Source organism: Neoarius graeffei, chromosome 4 (genome assembly GCF_027579695.1).
Source record: "Neoarius graeffei isolate fNeoGra1 chromosome 4, fNeoGra1.pri, whole genome shotgun sequence".
Lineage (NCBI taxonomy): Eukaryota > Metazoa > Chordata > Actinopteri > Siluriformes > Ariidae > Neoarius > Neoarius graeffei.
In genome coordinates this window covers 100834665-100850854 of record NC_083572.1, presented here as the reverse complement: position 1 = coordinate 100850854, position 16190 = coordinate 100834665, and the positions used below count along the sequence as shown (strand labels likewise).

At 46.8% G+C, this 16190-nt stretch overlaps 1 protein-coding gene across 2 annotated transcripts in view; it reads left to right on the top strand.

Annotated features, from left to right (window-relative positions):
* Positions 1-255: 255 nt before the first annotated feature.
* rbm26 (RNA binding motif protein 26) overlaps positions 256-16190 on the top strand; it is a 38638-nt gene continuing 22703 nt past the window's right edge. The window contains exons 1-9 of one of the 2 annotated variants that reach the window (XM_060920049.1): positions 256-637; positions 7307-7425; positions 7516-7652; positions 7731-7819; positions 7906-8165; positions 10757-11017; positions 11336-11563; positions 11694-11864; positions 13990-14124. In XM_060920049.1, coding sequence (XP_060776032.1) covers positions 579-637; positions 7307-7425; positions 7516-7652; positions 7731-7819; positions 7906-8165; positions 10757-11017; positions 11336-11563; positions 11694-11864; positions 13990-14124 — 1459 coding nt within the window. In that variant the 5' untranslated portion in view covers positions 256-578. Of the gene's footprint in view, positions 638-7306; positions 7426-7515; positions 7653-7727; positions 7820-7905; positions 8166-10756; positions 11018-11335; positions 11564-11693; positions 11865-13989; positions 14125-16190 lie in introns of both variants that reach the window. The other variant, XM_060920048.1, reaches the window with a different exon arrangement.

Below are 16190 nucleotides of genomic sequence, written 5' to 3'. Positions count from 1 at the left end.
GAGGCGACAGCGCTAACCACTACACCACCGTGCCACCCCAACACAGTCACCATCATCAAAGATGGATGGATGAGAATGTCCTTGTGTAGAGTAGGATAGTCAGGTGTCCACAAACTTTTGGACCCACAGTGCATCTATCTGCAAATGAATGAATGAATGAATCCTACACTAGCTTCTCTCCACCATATTGATTCATGTTCTCGCGATATCTTCCAACGAGAACAAGCCGAGTGCGTACTCTCGCGATATTTCACAACGTGAGTAAATAGTCGCCATTTATCGAAACTGAGCAAAGCGAGGAAAAATCGAGAAAAATAGTGGCGATATTTTCGAGACGTTTCCTCACCAAACTATCAGATATCATTTTTTTTAATCAAGGGCGAATGTAATTGTGAAATATCCTGCTCTGTCCGCTTACCCTGCTCTTAAAAAAAAAATCAGATGTTTGGAGTCATCAGGAAAACTGCGCCTCGTTTGGCCGTGTAGCATTAGCATCCCTGGGCCTGGTGTGTTCTTAGCTTAGCACTTTTTCTCAGCTATTTTTTTTTGTTTAACTTCTTTTTTTTTTCCTGGAAAAAATGATAATTGAAAACCTCGATGCCTTGAAGACGTGGCTCTCCAAAACCCTCGAACCAATGTAAGTATCCGAGTTAGCCTAGCCGCTAGCATAGCCACTCTTCGTTAGCATTATGAAGCTAGAAATGAGGTTGTGTTGCTTATTGCGTTTAAAACCAGTGAGTTCAGTCAGCAGTGCTCTGTATTTTCTGCTTCACTGGATGGTTAGATGAACTGAAGAGAGAAATGAAAAATGTTGTGAAATAATAATCATAGTAATGGAATAGATTTGTTTAGATCAGACTAATGATGTGCACAGTTCACAATCTCCTACAGTGCCACCATAGACATCTTTTCAATTCACTGTACAATAACACACTTGAAAGTCAAGAGAGTTACGAATTAAAATAATAATAATAATAATAAAAAACAAGGCCCTGTGTAGAGTGTAGATTAGAACTCGAATAAGAACCGAGTTTACTGCCAGGTCCTTTCTCACATACACTACCGTTCAAAAGTTTGGGGTCACCCAGACAATTTTGTGTTTTCCATGAAAAGTCACACTTTTATTTCCCACCATAAGTTGTAAAATGAATAGAAAATATAGTCAAGACATTTTTCTGGCCATTTTGAGCATTTAATCGACCCCACAAATGTGATGCTCCAGAAACTCAATCTGCTCAAAGGAAGGTCAGTTTTATAGCTTCTCTAAAGAGCTCAACTGTTTTCAGCTGTGCTAACATGATTGTACAAGGGTTTTCTAATCATCCATTAGCCTTCTGAGGCAATGAGCAAACACATTGTACCATTAGAACACTGGAGTGAGAGTTGCTGGAAATGGGCCTCTATACACCTATGGAGATATTGCACCAAAAACCAGACATTTGCAGCTAGAATAGTCATTTACCACATGGCCGGCGAGGGCCTTTCTGTGTGGAGTTTGCATGTTCTCCCCGTGTCCGCGTGGGTTTCCTCCGGGTGCTCCGGTTTCCCCCACAGTCCAAAGACATGCAGGTTAGGTTAACTGGTGACTCGAAATTGATCGTAAGTGTGAGTGTGAATGGTTGTCTGTGTCTGTGGTGGGGTTTACATTAGACCGTATCAGCGGATCATCAGATTAACGATTTTAAAACGATTAGTGTGCACACAGCAACGCCAATACATGATTCGCCTGCACACTAGGGCTGTGCGATATGGGAAAAAATGAATATCCCGATACATTTTCTCCATTTCACGATATACGATATATATCTCGATATATTTAAATCTCCTCTAAAGGACCCCATGGAATCTAACTTTTACTCTTTACTGTTTTCACTACAATCCCTGCAGGTTAAATAACATTCTTGGTTAACTTTACAGGTGGTTTTCAACAACACATTTTAAAATTTCATGTTGGTGATTAATCACAATTGAGTTGAAATAAGACTATTTTTATTCAACAAAGATGCAGCACAAACTGCAAAAACAATCTTGAAAATTGCAACAAAGGGGCAACACAATACAGAGCTGCTCAGAGCTCAAACCAATAAAGTGCAGCTCAACACTGAGAAAGACATTTAGCCTAAATAAGAAAAGTGCTCATTCATTAAATTATTTTAAAAAATAGATCTCCAAGCTATTAACCTGACTACTGAGAACCACTGGAACATTCGCAATAGAGAGAGAGATTGAGGGAGAGAAGAGAGAGATCTGCAAAACATCATTTTTCTCTTTGCACACTTTTGAACTGAATGTTTTCTGGCTCTGCCTCTCAGATGTGTAGAATTCCGGTATCGCTTTCTCTGTAAAATGTCTGCGACCAGGCAACTCGTATTTGGGATCGAGTGTGTTTAGTAATTTTTGGAAGCCTGGTTGTTCCGCTATACTAATTGGGATCATGTCTTTGGCAATGACGTTAGTGATTGCATCCGTTATAGCTCTCCATCTCTGACTCGGTTTCTCATATGGGGGGCTTTGGAGAACGAGGCTGCTATGGTCGTTTGTTTAGCTTGTGGGGGGTTTTAGCTCATGGGCAAGTAGTTCGGAGTTTAAGAGACTCTGCATACTGTACCGGGTGAGTTTCAGGTGATGGAACAAATTTGTAGTGCTGCTGCCTTTCGTGATGACAGGTTTTTTTTTTTTTTTTGCACACTTTACAAACTGGCATTTGCTGTTCCATGTCCTCCTCGCGATATCCAAAACATGCCAGTTGACTGACCCCTTACTAGTTCTTTTAGGAAGTAATTTGTCGCTGAAATTGACAGAGCTTACACGGTAGCCTATGCAACACCAGTGATTGCACGAACTGAGTCAGCGCTGTAAACCGGAACCAGGAAATCTTCCCGCTGGCAGTGTTGCCAGATACTGCTTACGTTTTCCAGCTCAAAATATGTTCAAAACCCGCCAAAATGCACTTAAAACCGCTCAATCTGGCAACACAACCGAAACTAGAAAATCTTCCCGGAAGTTCCTTTCAGCACTGAGATGTCGCCCGGGATTGGTTGGTGAGTGCGTGACGTTATTGTTTTCTTTACCCTTAGGCAGCCTCTCGCGTTACTGCCTGAGGGACAGAGAGAAAACCACCGGAAAAGGTTTTAAACAAACGCAAGTCGGAAGATGACCATAAAATACTCGATAGTTACGATATAATAATTTTATGTATCGCGCACAGAATTTTCGCGATATATCGAGTATATTCGATATATCGCACAGCCCTACTGCACACAGCAACGCCAATACACGGATACGCTCGGCTCCACAGGCATCCTGCGCTCCAAATCACTCCGCTCTGAACAGCGAGTGCCCTCTGGAGGGTGCGCACTCCGGCCCTGCGCAGCTCACAGAGCGCGCGAGTGGAGTGCACGAGCAGTGATTCGGGACTGAGCCGCTGTGTGTGTGATCTCAGTGCATGTCGGGCATGTGCGTCACTTACTACTTGCAAGTGGAAGGATGGCAAGCCTAAAGACAATCATAACTACACAATGGGCAGTATTTGCATCAGTATTTGCAGTATTTTCATACTTTTATACTCTTTAATGAAAGGTGATACAAGGCGGAAGTCCGCGCCGTTTTTCAGCAGTCGCGTCACATGACCAACCCCAGCGAATCAGGAAGGTGGATGTCACAGTGACGTTGTCCAATGACGACGCCAGCTAGAGCTCAGCACAGCGTATCCGCGTATTCTCAATGTTTACACAGCACTGGACCAGACACGATCTGGATTGAATACGTGGACCCTGGTGAATTCCCGTTTCCCGGCGTTTCCAGGCGTTTTAATGTAAACGGACAGTGCATCTGCGAAGAAAACGAGACAGATACAGTCTAATGTAAACTTGGCCTAAGTGTCAGCCCTGTGATGACCTGGCGACTTGTCCAGGGTGTACCCCGCCTTTCGCCTGTAGTCAGCTGGGATAGGCTCCAGCTTGCCTGCGACCCTGTAGAACAGGATAATGAGAGCAGCTAGAGATAATGAAATGAGAAAACAGAACACATGACTTTGAAGAAATTTGCAGAAAACCACCAGGTCGTTTTCTCATAAACAAACCAGCGCTGACGTAGGATTCAGAAGGAGGCGTCCCGCACGCGACGCCATGAAAATCAATGTTTCCCGGGAAATCCAAATGCCAAGTTTTTTCAGAGGCGGAACAATTAAACTCAAATGGCTTGATTTCAACTGAATTTTTCTGGTATTGTGCCAAGGTAAAAAAAAATTGCACAAAATGCAAAATGTGACAGATATTTGACCAAAGTTTAATATAAAATAGGAGAATTACATTGATCTTGCTCCTAAATATACCTAAGATGTGCCCTTTAATGATCTTTTGGCATCACAAAAGTAGAAAAGACTTTCAATATGTAAATTGTGCCTGAATAATTACTCAAACTTCCACTGGGGGGGGAAGGGTCGATTCCCGATTACTTGGGGCAAATGTGCGCAGCTTTCTGATTTACTGTTTTCTTCTCATACTTATACTTCCTATGTTTCATGGACTGTAACGGCATTTGCTTATTTAGTAATTTTAATACAGAATGTACTTTGATGAAATTATAATCAGACACTTCCAATGCCCCCCCCCCCAAAAAAAAATCGGATCTGCACGATTCAGCCATGAAAAAGTCGGCATCTGCGCCTTTAGTTTGTGTGGAGAGAGATGATCTGCAATAACATGCATTGTTGGCTACAGACCGAAACGTACTTTCAGAATGCACTGGCCAAGGCAGGACTAAACTCGATGTGCTTTATAATAATAATTAAAAAAAAAAAAACAATAGCAATTCAGTGTTTCCCACAGAAATTTTGGAGACTATGGGGGCAGCCCATTGGGGGGGGTGTCCAGTTGAATTGCAGGGGTGCGCGGGGGTTGTTTAAAATTGAGTGATATGTTAAATATTAAGTTATTACTGAAAAACTATTGATTAAAAAAAACAAAGACACTGAGAAATGGTCCTATAAACATCTTTACCAATATAAAAGATTACCAGGACTACAAAAATGCAGAAAAATAGGCTTTACTTATCCAAATGCACCTGTTGGTTCAAAAGTTAAAGTGCAGAGAACCTCACAGCACAACATGAAGTTACCTTAAAATATAATATAAATGCCTCAGCTTTCATGTAAGAAAAAAACACTATTAATACTAGTACTGTGTGCAGGCAGTCTCTCCTGAAGACTAAATTAAACAATTATAAACTAATAAAATAAATGGCTCAGGCTTCATAGAAGAAAAAAAAAGCAATTTGAACAGAATCTCACAGTTATGATGCTGAAGCTGCCTAAACAATGGAAAATAAAATACCATTTTGGCAAAAACGTTGGCATCCATTAATTTCTTGTATTAAAGTTCTGATGACACGAATATGACTATATGCAATTTCTTAAATAAACTATACAACATGGCAAGCATGTTAGATTTCTGTTATAATTACGTGAAAAGAAGCTGTTGTTACGCAAATATCCAACTTTTAATTGCACAGCGCAAGAAAACTGGGTCCGTGGCTCGCGGCCATGTTGTGACGTCAGCGGGAGAACACGCTGCGGTTCACTGGCTGTTCTACTCATAGACATCCTATGGTTCTACTCTGGTTCTACTCAATGGAAATGGCGCATGAAAACGCCGGTGAACTCTCTAGTGCTAGCGCTTCCTCTTCTGGGAGTCTAGAATTGTGTTGATCTCTTCCGAATAGAATCTATGATAGCCTACCCTCTTTACCCTTTGCCTCTCGTTGCTAGGCGGCAGTTACATGAAAGCCGCAAGCTTTCACAAGCAAATACATGACTATCACGCTGACTTTATGATTACATTTATGATTATCATGTAGAATCTATAGCTCTACGTACCTTTATCTTGTGTCGTTTCACAACACATGTTCTGACAGGAGGACTGTCTTTGGATCCGGCATAGCTACTAGTAGACCCCCTCCGGAATACTGGCAGTGTTGCCAGATTGGGATTTTTCCCGCCCAGTTGAGCGGTTTCAAGTGCATTTTGGTGGGTTTTGAACATATTTTGGGCTGGAAAACTTCAGCAGTATCTGGCAACACTGCGTGGCACATGCTGCTTCTCTTGAACGGAGGAAGTAAGGTGGAAGGTAGTTTGTCAGCGTCACCTCAAGACGACGCCAACGATTGGTCAAATTTGCGGGAAAGTTGCGGTGATTGGATATAATTGCAACACCGCCCTGAATTCTCGGGGATTGGTTGAATTTGCGTTGAAGTTGCAAATGGCAACATCGCGAAATCCTGGAGGGTGTAATCAGTGCGCTGTCCATGCGCCTATAAAGCACAATAGCGTAGCCTAAATGTCACCTTCTCAATCGTGTCAAAGGCTACATAAAGTTGTATAAACTTACCTTAACATGTAGATGCAGACAGGATGTAGCTAATCAGAGTTGTCTCCTCACGCTGTCTCAGATAGGCAACGCACGCAATGTCAGACCGGGTGTGCCAGTGTCGCCATGCGTGCGTGTGGGCGGGCGCGGACAGACTATGGCGGCCCAAATTAGACTATGGCGGGCCGCCATAGTCTCGTCAATGTGTGGGAAACACTGCAATCTGTAAGCTAAAAACACTTCTTTTCTTTCGCCGAGTGGCAGCGGTCTTCAGCTGGGGCGGGAGGGCGGGACATGACTGAGTGGGTGTTTCTGATTTGTCAGCTGTCTTCAACTGGGGTGGGAAGGCGGGACATGACTGAATGGGTGTTTCTGATTTGTCAGCTGTCTTCAACTGGGGCGGGACATGACTGAATGGGTGTTTCTGATGTCCGCTGTCGTCCTTACACCGCATGGCACGCCCCAAGCGTTTACAACACAGAATTCCAGGTTCTCCGCTCCAAAATCGCTCCAAACTGATTACACGCTTCTCTCCTAGTGCAGTGGGTAGGGCTGACGTCACGGTCTTTTAAAAATGGCGACTCTTGTGCCGTTTAGCATACCGACTATTATATTTACAATTACCAAGATATTTTGTTGTTTTCTAGTATATAAATTTGATAGAATACTTAAGAATACGTTACTTTGTCACATCAGCAACTGTATGTATTATATTTTATTATATTTCTTCAGTGCTGGATTTGTTAGAAAAATAAGTCCAGTTTTTGTCGAGGTCTTTTCAGTGATCGCTAAATAATTGCTGCTGTAAGAAATGAAAGACAAACGCACCTCGTCGTTCGGTAATATTTGTGTCATGTTACCAAGCTTTATTTTCACGTGCGCCATTTGTCCCCTTTTTAATCGGCTCTGGACGTCTTGCTGGCCTGTTATGCCGTGTGCAGATGTGACGCTGACCCATCTGCGCTTGCTAAATACGTGGTGGCCTTGGTGAAGAAGGACAAGTCGGAGAAGGAGCTGAGAGCACTATGCATAGACCAGTTGGATGTATTCCTCCAGAAGGGTGAGAATCGTTCTTCGGGTTTCTGTGCAGCAACAATGAGTGAGTGATCGAGCGCTGTAGGTTTCTGAGTAAACGCTGTTGTTTGTGCAGAGACTCAGACGTTTGTGGATAAACTTTTTGAAGCTGTGAACACAAAGAGTTACCTACCTCAGGCTGAGACACTGAGCTCCACAGGCAGGACCGAGAGCCACACGCGCGCCGACAAAGACGAGCAGAAGAAAGAAGAGGTGAGAGAAGTGTAGATGCATGCGTGTGTGTGTGTGTGTGTGTGTGGCTGGTTTATGATTGTTGTGTTTGTGTAGCAGTTGAGTCGGGATGATGAACGGGAGAAGAAGTTCTCCAGGAGAGTGAACCACAGCCCTCAGTCCAGCTCACGCTACGGCCGAGACAGCAGGTAAACTTGTAAATAAATCAGTTATCAGTAATTATGATCGGTCGACTTGAGTGAACCTTCAATCTTCTCGCTGGCTGATTTCGCAGGAGGAGTGACGAGCGGAAGAAAGACGATCGGTCCAGAAAGCGAGAGTACGAGCGTCCTCCGCCCAGACGCGACTCGTATCGTGAGCGCTACAACCGGCGCAGGGGGCGGAGCTACAGCCGTAGCCGGAGTCGCAGCTGGAGTAAAGACAGAGTGCGAGACCGTGACCGAGAGAGAGAGCGTGAGCGAGACCGAGAGCGCGAGAGAGATCGAGAACGCAGCAGGACGCGCTCTCGCAGCCGCTCGAGGTCGAGGAGTCGAGGTTGGTGCACGTACGCACGCACACTGCGGTTAGCTTATTATATTCATATTGATGGAACTGACTGAGGCAGAGGCCGCGCCTCCTCTACTGGGACTGATTGAAGCAGAGGCCATGCCTCTATTGGGACTGACTGACTGTAGAGGCCGCGCCTCCTCCTATGGAACTGACTGTAGAGGCCGCGCCTCCTCCTATGGAACTGACTGACTGCAGAGGCCGCGCCTCCTCCTATGGAACTGACTGACTGCAGAGGCCGCGCCTCCTCCTATGGAACTGACTGACTGCAGAGGCCGCGCCTCCTCCTATGGAACTGACTGACTGCAGAGGCCGCGCCTCCTCCACTGTGACTGACTGACTGCAGAGGCCGCGCCTCCTCCACTGTGACTGACTGACTGCAGAGGCAGCGCCGCCTCCACTGTGACTGACTGACTGCAGAGGCCGCGCCGCCTCCACTGTGACTGACTGACTGCAGAGGCCGCGCCTCCTCCACTGTGACTGACTGACTGCAGAGGCCGCGCCTCCTCCACTGTGACTGACTGACTGCAGAGGCCGCGCCTCCTCCACTGTGACTGACTGACTGCAGAGGCCGCGCCTCCTCCACTGTGACTGACTGACTGAAGCAGAGGCCGCGCCTCCTCCACTGTGACTGACTGACTACAGAGGCCGCGCCTCCTCCACTGTGACTGACTGACTGCAGAGGCCGCGCCTCCTCCACTGTGACTGACTGACTACAGAGGCCGCGCCTCCTCCACTGTGACTGACTGACTGCAGAAGCCGCGCCTCCTCCACTGTGACTGACTGACTGCAGAGGCCGCGCCTCCTCCACTGTGACTGACTGACTGCAGAGGCCGCGCCTCCTCCACTGTGACTGACTGACTGCAGAGGCCGCGCCTCCTCCACTGTGACTGACTGACTGCAGAGGCCGCGCCTCCTCCACTGTGACTGACTGACTGCAGAGGCCGCGCCTCCTCCACTGTGACTGACTGACTGCAGAGGCCGCGCCTCCTCCACTGTGACTGACTGACTGCAGAGGCCGCGCCTCCTCCACTGTGACTGACTGACTGCAGAGGCCGCGCCTCCTCCACTGTGACTGACTGACTGCAGAGGCCGCGCCTCCTCCACTGTGACTGACTGACTGCAGAGGCCGCGCCTCCTCCACTGTGACTGACTGACTGCAGAGGCCGCGCCTCCTCCACTGTGACTGACTGACTGCAGAGGCCGCGCCTCCTCCACTGTGACTGACTGACTGAAGCAGAGGCCGCGCCTCCTCCACTGTGACTGACTGACTGAAGCAGAGGCCGCGCCTCCTCCACTGTGACTGACTGACTGAAGCAGAGGCCGCGCCTCCTCCACTGTGACTGACTGACTGAAGCAGAGGCCGCGCCTCCTCCACTGTGACTGACTGACTGAAGCAGAGGCCGCGCCTCCTCCACTGTGACTGACTGACTGAAGCAGAGGCCGCGCCTCCTCCACTGTGACTGACTGACTGAAGCAGAGGCCGCGCCTCCTCCACTGTGACTGACTGACTGAAGCAGAGGCCGCGCCTCCTCCACTGTGACTGACTGACTGAAGCAGAGGCCGCGCCTCCTCCACTGTGACTGACTGACTGAAGCAGAGGCCGCGCCTCCTCCACTGTGACTGACTGACTGAAGCAGAGGCCGCGCCTCCTCCACTGTGACTGACTGACTGAAGCAGAGGCCGCGCCTCCTCCACTGTGACTGACTGACTGAAGCAGAGGCCGCGCCTCCTCCACTGTGACTGACTGACTGAAGCAGAGGCCGCGCCTCCTCCACTGTGACTGACTGACTGAAGCAGAGGCCGCGCCTCCTCCACTGTGACTGACTGACTGAAGCAGAGGCCGCGCCTCCTCCACTGTGACTGACTGACTGAAGCAGAGGCCGCGCCTCCTCCACTGTGACTGACTGACTGAAGCAGAGGCCGCGCCTCCTCCACTGTGACTGACTGACTGAAGCAGAGGCCGCGCCTCCTCCACTGTGACTGACTGACTGAAGCAGAGGCCGCGCCTCCTCCACTGTGACTGACTGACTGAAGCAGAGGCCGCGCCTCCTCCACTGTGACTGACTGACTGAAGCAGAGGCCGCGCCTCCTCCACTGTGACTGACTGACTGAAGCAGAGGCCGCGCCTCCTCCACTGTGACTGACTGACTGAAGCAGAGGCCGCGCCTCCTCCACTGTGACTGACTGACTGAAGCAGAGGCCGCGCCTCCTCCACTGTGACTGACTGACTGAAGCAGAGGCCGCGCCTCCTCCACTGTGACTGACTGACTGAAGCAGAGGCCGCGCCTCCTCCACTGTGACTGACTGACTGACTGCAGTGGCCGCGCCTCATCGACTGGGGCTGGCTGATTTGGTGGCCGCGCCTCCTCCACTGTGACTGACTGACTGAAGCAGAGGCCGCGCCTCCTCCACTGTGACTGACTGACTGACTGCAGTGGCCGCGCCTCATCGACTGGGGCTGGCTGATTTGGTGGCCGCGCCTCCTTATAAGATGCCATTAGTTTAAATTGATATGCAGAGAGGACATTTTCATCAGTTTAATTGAGTTTTAATTAGTCTTTATTTTAATTCTACAGAGAGGGAGTCTGGAAAACCAAAGTATGACCACGAGCGGCCAGAGGGCGGAGTCACTGAGCCCTATGTACCCCCACCCCTCGCCTCTGCTCCTAGCTCCTCCCACTTCCCTGTACCCACCCTCAGCAGCACTATCACAGTCATCGCTCCCACTCACCATGGCAACAGCACCACAGAGAGCTGGTCTGAATTCCACCAAGACCACGTCCCCTATGGGAGAGCGGCTCCGCCCCCTGCACGCAAGCGTTGTCGTGACTATGACGGTAAGGAGGAAGGAGGAGTGTACGGGTCTGAGATATCAGTCAAATTCTGTTCGTTATGTATGCAGCATTTAGTAAACTGTCTTAGTTGATAATGAAAACACTTCAGTATCCCTTTATTGTCCCAAAATGAAACTTGACACAAAGAGAGATTTATTTATTTGGATGCATTATTTCACCATCATAAGTAACTTAACTAACGAAGGGACATTAATTTTCGGCAACAGTTCTGTTGTTGTAATTTCTTACAAACTACAATTCAGATCATATTTTGAAAAATAATTAATCACTGGTTACTGGTGTGTGTGTGTTCTCACACAGAGAAAGGTTTCTGTATGCGAGGTGATATGTGTCCATTCGACCACGGCAGCGATCCAGTGGTGGTGGAAGACGTCAACCTTCCCAGCATCCTCCCCTTCCCGCCTGCTCCGCTTCCTGTCGGGGATGGTCCGCCCCCTCCGGGTCTACCGCCACCTCCCGCTCTACTCCCACCTCCACCGGTTAACCTCCGCCCCCCTGTGGCACCAGGCAGCCTCCCCCCTGTCACAGGTAATGCTCCCCCCCCCTTCACCATATACCTTCAGCTACGGTACTTCATATGAGGATTGAGCTACCTGGGCATTTAGCAGCCACAATAAAGCTTGCTTTTTTTTTTTTTTTTTTTTTTTGTATCGTGCAGGTCCTCCTCCACCTCTCCCAGCACTGGATGCTCCTCCAAACTCCATGACCAGCTCCGTCCCCTCCATCGTCTCCACGTCTCGTCCTCTCCTCCCTCAGCCTCCACTTCACCTGGTCACTTCAGGGATCCGACCCCCACTCGTACAGCCACCACCGCCCCTCTTCACCTCCGGTAATCACTCTCACTTCCGTGTATTTGTAAATAAATTGTAAAATGTTCATCAGATTTGTTCTTAAACATGACGTAATCTGACGACTGCTAACTTTCCCAGTTAGTGCACCCTCATGAGGGGTGTTCACACAGCAACTTTTACTCCGGTGTAGCACCGGGGCTGCCCCGGTAGAGCGTTCACACGGTACAAAGTTATACCGGTGTAGCCCCTGAAAGCTGCTTAAACCGGTGCAAATCTAACCCTGCTCGGGAGGTGGTTTAAGAAATTTACTCCGGAGTAAATGCTAGTTTGCGGGGCAGCACCGATATAAAATGGGACGTCTGAACGCTACAGGGGTAGACTCGCTACGCGTGAGGACAGTTGATTACATACGGGCATTGTATAATTTGCATCCTGGTATTTTGCGCTTCCAAAATGGCGAATATCAACAAGAACAGAACTGCGTGTCTTCCGGTGTTGCCAGATTGGGCGGTTTTAAGTGCATTTTGGCGGATTTGAACATATTTTGGGCTGGGAAACGTCAGCAGTATCTGGCAGCACTGGTGTCTTCATCCACGTTGTTTTCCCGGCGCTTGGTGATGCCATGACAACCGGGAAAAGGAAGTACATTTTCACGCATGCGCATATTTCATTTCCGCATTATTACCATCGTATAGACCCCTTCGCATGTTTGTAAACAAACCGACCGTTGCCAGGATGCGCGCGCAGCCTGGACCCAGAAACGATGGCGCTGCCCATAGACCGGCATTATGAGGTGTCAGATTATGCCAAACAATTGTCGTTACAAGATCGAGAATGCTACATAAATAAGTTAACTCTAACAAGTGGACATCGCCTACCGGATCCGTATTTAATTAAAGAGTGGACGGACGATGTTAGTAAGTTCCCTGGTATACAATGGCCAGATATATACTCGTACCTTATTGACAAGACTTCAGTGTTAGTTACACCCACGAAAAACTTCGTGCCTACAAGTCTTCAGACGCATATGATTTTGTTATGTGCGGGCATGTACAACTTGATTAACAATGGGATATTCATTTTGTTTTAATCAAATTATGCCAGTGATGTGATGGCAATGTGGCTTTAGCTACAACAGCAATTACCAACACTAAACAGCAATTTGCAGGAGGGAATGGCATGAAAGGAATGATAGTGTAAAGAGTGCAGCTAAGAGAAATCAGAGCTGCGTAAAAAGCGAGAGGCAGAGAGCAGAAATGAAACTGAACGGGGCGGGAGCTAGGTTAGAGCAGTCAACGTAAGTTGGCATTTAGAGCGAGGGCACACAATTTTACCTTTCCATCCTCGCTTTAAAATTGTGATTTTCGGCATACACAAATAATGATGGCACAAAATCTGGACTGCTTGAGTCAAGCGAGAGCTCTCCTACAAACAAAATTGCATGCAAAGCTAAGCTAACATGCTAACAATATTCATGACATTGTGTAACTCTGACCCAGCTAATCAGACAAACGTTACCAAAGTATTTTGCTACATCAATAAACGCAGACTAGAAAGAATAAACAAGAAAGATTTAATAAATAGCCTGATCTTACCTGTGATGAAGTGGGCGCTGCAAACCCGGCATTTTTGATAGTGCTTTCATCCCAGTCTACACGTTTGATGGCTTGTAGCCATAGACGTCGGCGATTTTTTTGGAATGGGTGAGATCCTGCTGGAATTCTGAACATTTTAACCCCATCACTGCTACGATTCTGACACCCCACAACACAACTAGGCATTTCTGAGTCCTTTTTGGGTCCAGGTTGCGCGTGCAATTTCCGCTTACGTATGAATGACGTTTACTGCGAAGGGGTCTATAGCACGGTCGCAAAAACTGCTGTGTGAACGCAAGTGGGGCTGCACCGGTGCTAACACGCTTCTCTCTAGTAAGCAGGTTTGTGATGTGTGAACGCTCCACAAAATTTACACCGGTGTAAGATATATCGCAACAAAACACATCGGTGCAGCATCGATGCAGATATGTGCCGTGTGAACACCCCTGTGAGAGACTGAGTGTTAAATTCTCAATGATAAATAAATGAGTCTAAGTCAGGAGGGATTCATGCAGCGTGAAGGACAGGTGTCTTCTGATCATCCTGCTTTGTTGTTGTTTATCTGTAGATTCATTTGAACCGGACATGTATAACCCCGAAGCTCCTAGTCTGACCTCTCGTCCTGCGTATCGACCCCGGGTCAACGTGCAGAGACCCAACCTCATCGGCCTCACCATGGGAGACGTGGACCTTCCTCCACGAGGTAACGTCCTGTATTTGGCCGATGTAAAACTATTCCTATCGGGACTAAGACATAACACACCTGTGTCATGCTGTTGTCGGAAAATAATCAGCCACGGTTGAAGCGGATTTCCCGTTGCTACCCTGAAGTTGATTATTTTTCAGTAACAGCACATCCTGAGGCGTTTCTTTTATTCCTGTTATACCACTGCACTTTGTCAACGGCAACTTTTTTTTTTTTTTGATGAATTTGTTGGTGAATATTAGGGCTGTAACGATATGTGTATCGAAATCGCGATACGCAGAGCCACGATCCGTATCGCGATACAAGAAGGCAGAATCGCGGTACACCCTTCCAAACTTCTCCTCAGCCCAAAAACAGAGGCGCTTCCAAACTTCAATTTATGAATACTTTACTTTTTATTTAAATTACATTTTAAACTTACTTAAATTACTTTTATTTTTTTATATCTATTAGTAAGTCGTTTTTTCGCCGACCTGCGACAGTCTTCTGCGAGTCACGCAACGTCCACACTCGCCACTGGCAGAGCATTCATTTCTTTTAAGCGGTCGCCATTCTGGTTGCGACGCGGGGAGCGAATCTGTAAACAAGCAGCTCATTGGCTGGCTAGGTGTGCCACAAGCCAATCACTTGAGCGGAAAGGCATGCAGTGTTGCCAGATTGGGCAGGTTTAGGTGCTTTTTGGCTGGTTTTGAACATATTTTGGGGTGGAAAACGTTAGCAATATCTGGCAACACTGAAGGCATGTCTGCTTGGGCGGAAGCCTTCTGCGGCAGTTACATTTTGACACGCGAGCAATGTTTCACCATAAAAATTCCGTAATTTCCATCTGTTTTCCGCGATCACAGAAAATCATTGGCCCTATGAGAGTGAGACAGTGAGAGAGCCACCCCCCCAAAAAAAAAAATCTTAACGGATTTACACGATTTGGAAAAATGACTTTTTCAGAACCGAAAAAAACAGAGCTTCCGGCTCAACAGTATTATTTTGAGAAATAAAACAATCTTTGGATATACATTTGTTCATTTTTGCATACATATTACTCATTCTCTGCAGTGGTCTGAATTATTTGTTATTAAATAGTTAATGTAAGTAAGTAAATGTTAAGTCAAATTTACTACTTTAAAAAAAACATTTAAAAAAAATCGTGGGAGTATCGAATCGTGGGTCAAAAATCGCGATTCGAATCGTGAGTTGGGTGTATCGTTACAGCCCTAGTGAATATTCTCATTAACCCCGCCCGAACGAAGTTATACAAACGGGTTCCGTCCAGTCACGTTTTCCTTTCCAGGCCATATCTTTAAATCTAGTGAAGATATCTTCATGAAACTTTGTATACATATCAAGCAACCTGTGAACTGACACCTTTTGCTATTTTGGATTTTTGGAGATAAAAAAAAAAAGTATTTTTCAAATTTTTGCATAAAATATAGATTTGGACTTTGTTTCTAATGGTGATGATACACGGGGCAACTTTTTGGGCAATGTTGCCGAGCAATGTTGCTGGGCAATTGCGTTTTGACTCTTTTCTATTGAGATTGGGCAACATTGTTTCTTTCTGAATGGTTTTGATAATCTCTGGCAACTTTTTGAGATAAGCCAATCAGAACGCGAGTATCGAGTCATGTGACCTCCGGTGAGGTTCGGATCAGAAATTTCAAACAAATATGGCGGCCGCTCAGTGTCAGTGGAGTGAAGAGATGGAGAGACTCCTCATCTGTTTTTACGCCGGTAAGTTATTTTAATATTCTATATGGAGGAATTTACCTCACCAAAGCTCTAAAAAACAACAGACAGTTTGATTAAATGGTCACAGCAAAAATTAAGACATCGATTTTTTTTAGCTAACTGTTGCTAACTGTTGTTGCCCATTGTTAGTTGCCCTGAAAAGTTGCCCTGTGTCTCACCTAGTTGCCTGTTGCCAGCAACATTGCTTGGCAACATTGCCCAAAAAGTTGCCCCGTGTATCATCACCATAAGAGCAATGTTTGTTTCCGGAGCATATATCCAAAACTGTTCATGATACGGATTTGAAACTTGGTTTATATGTTAACAAAGTGATGTAG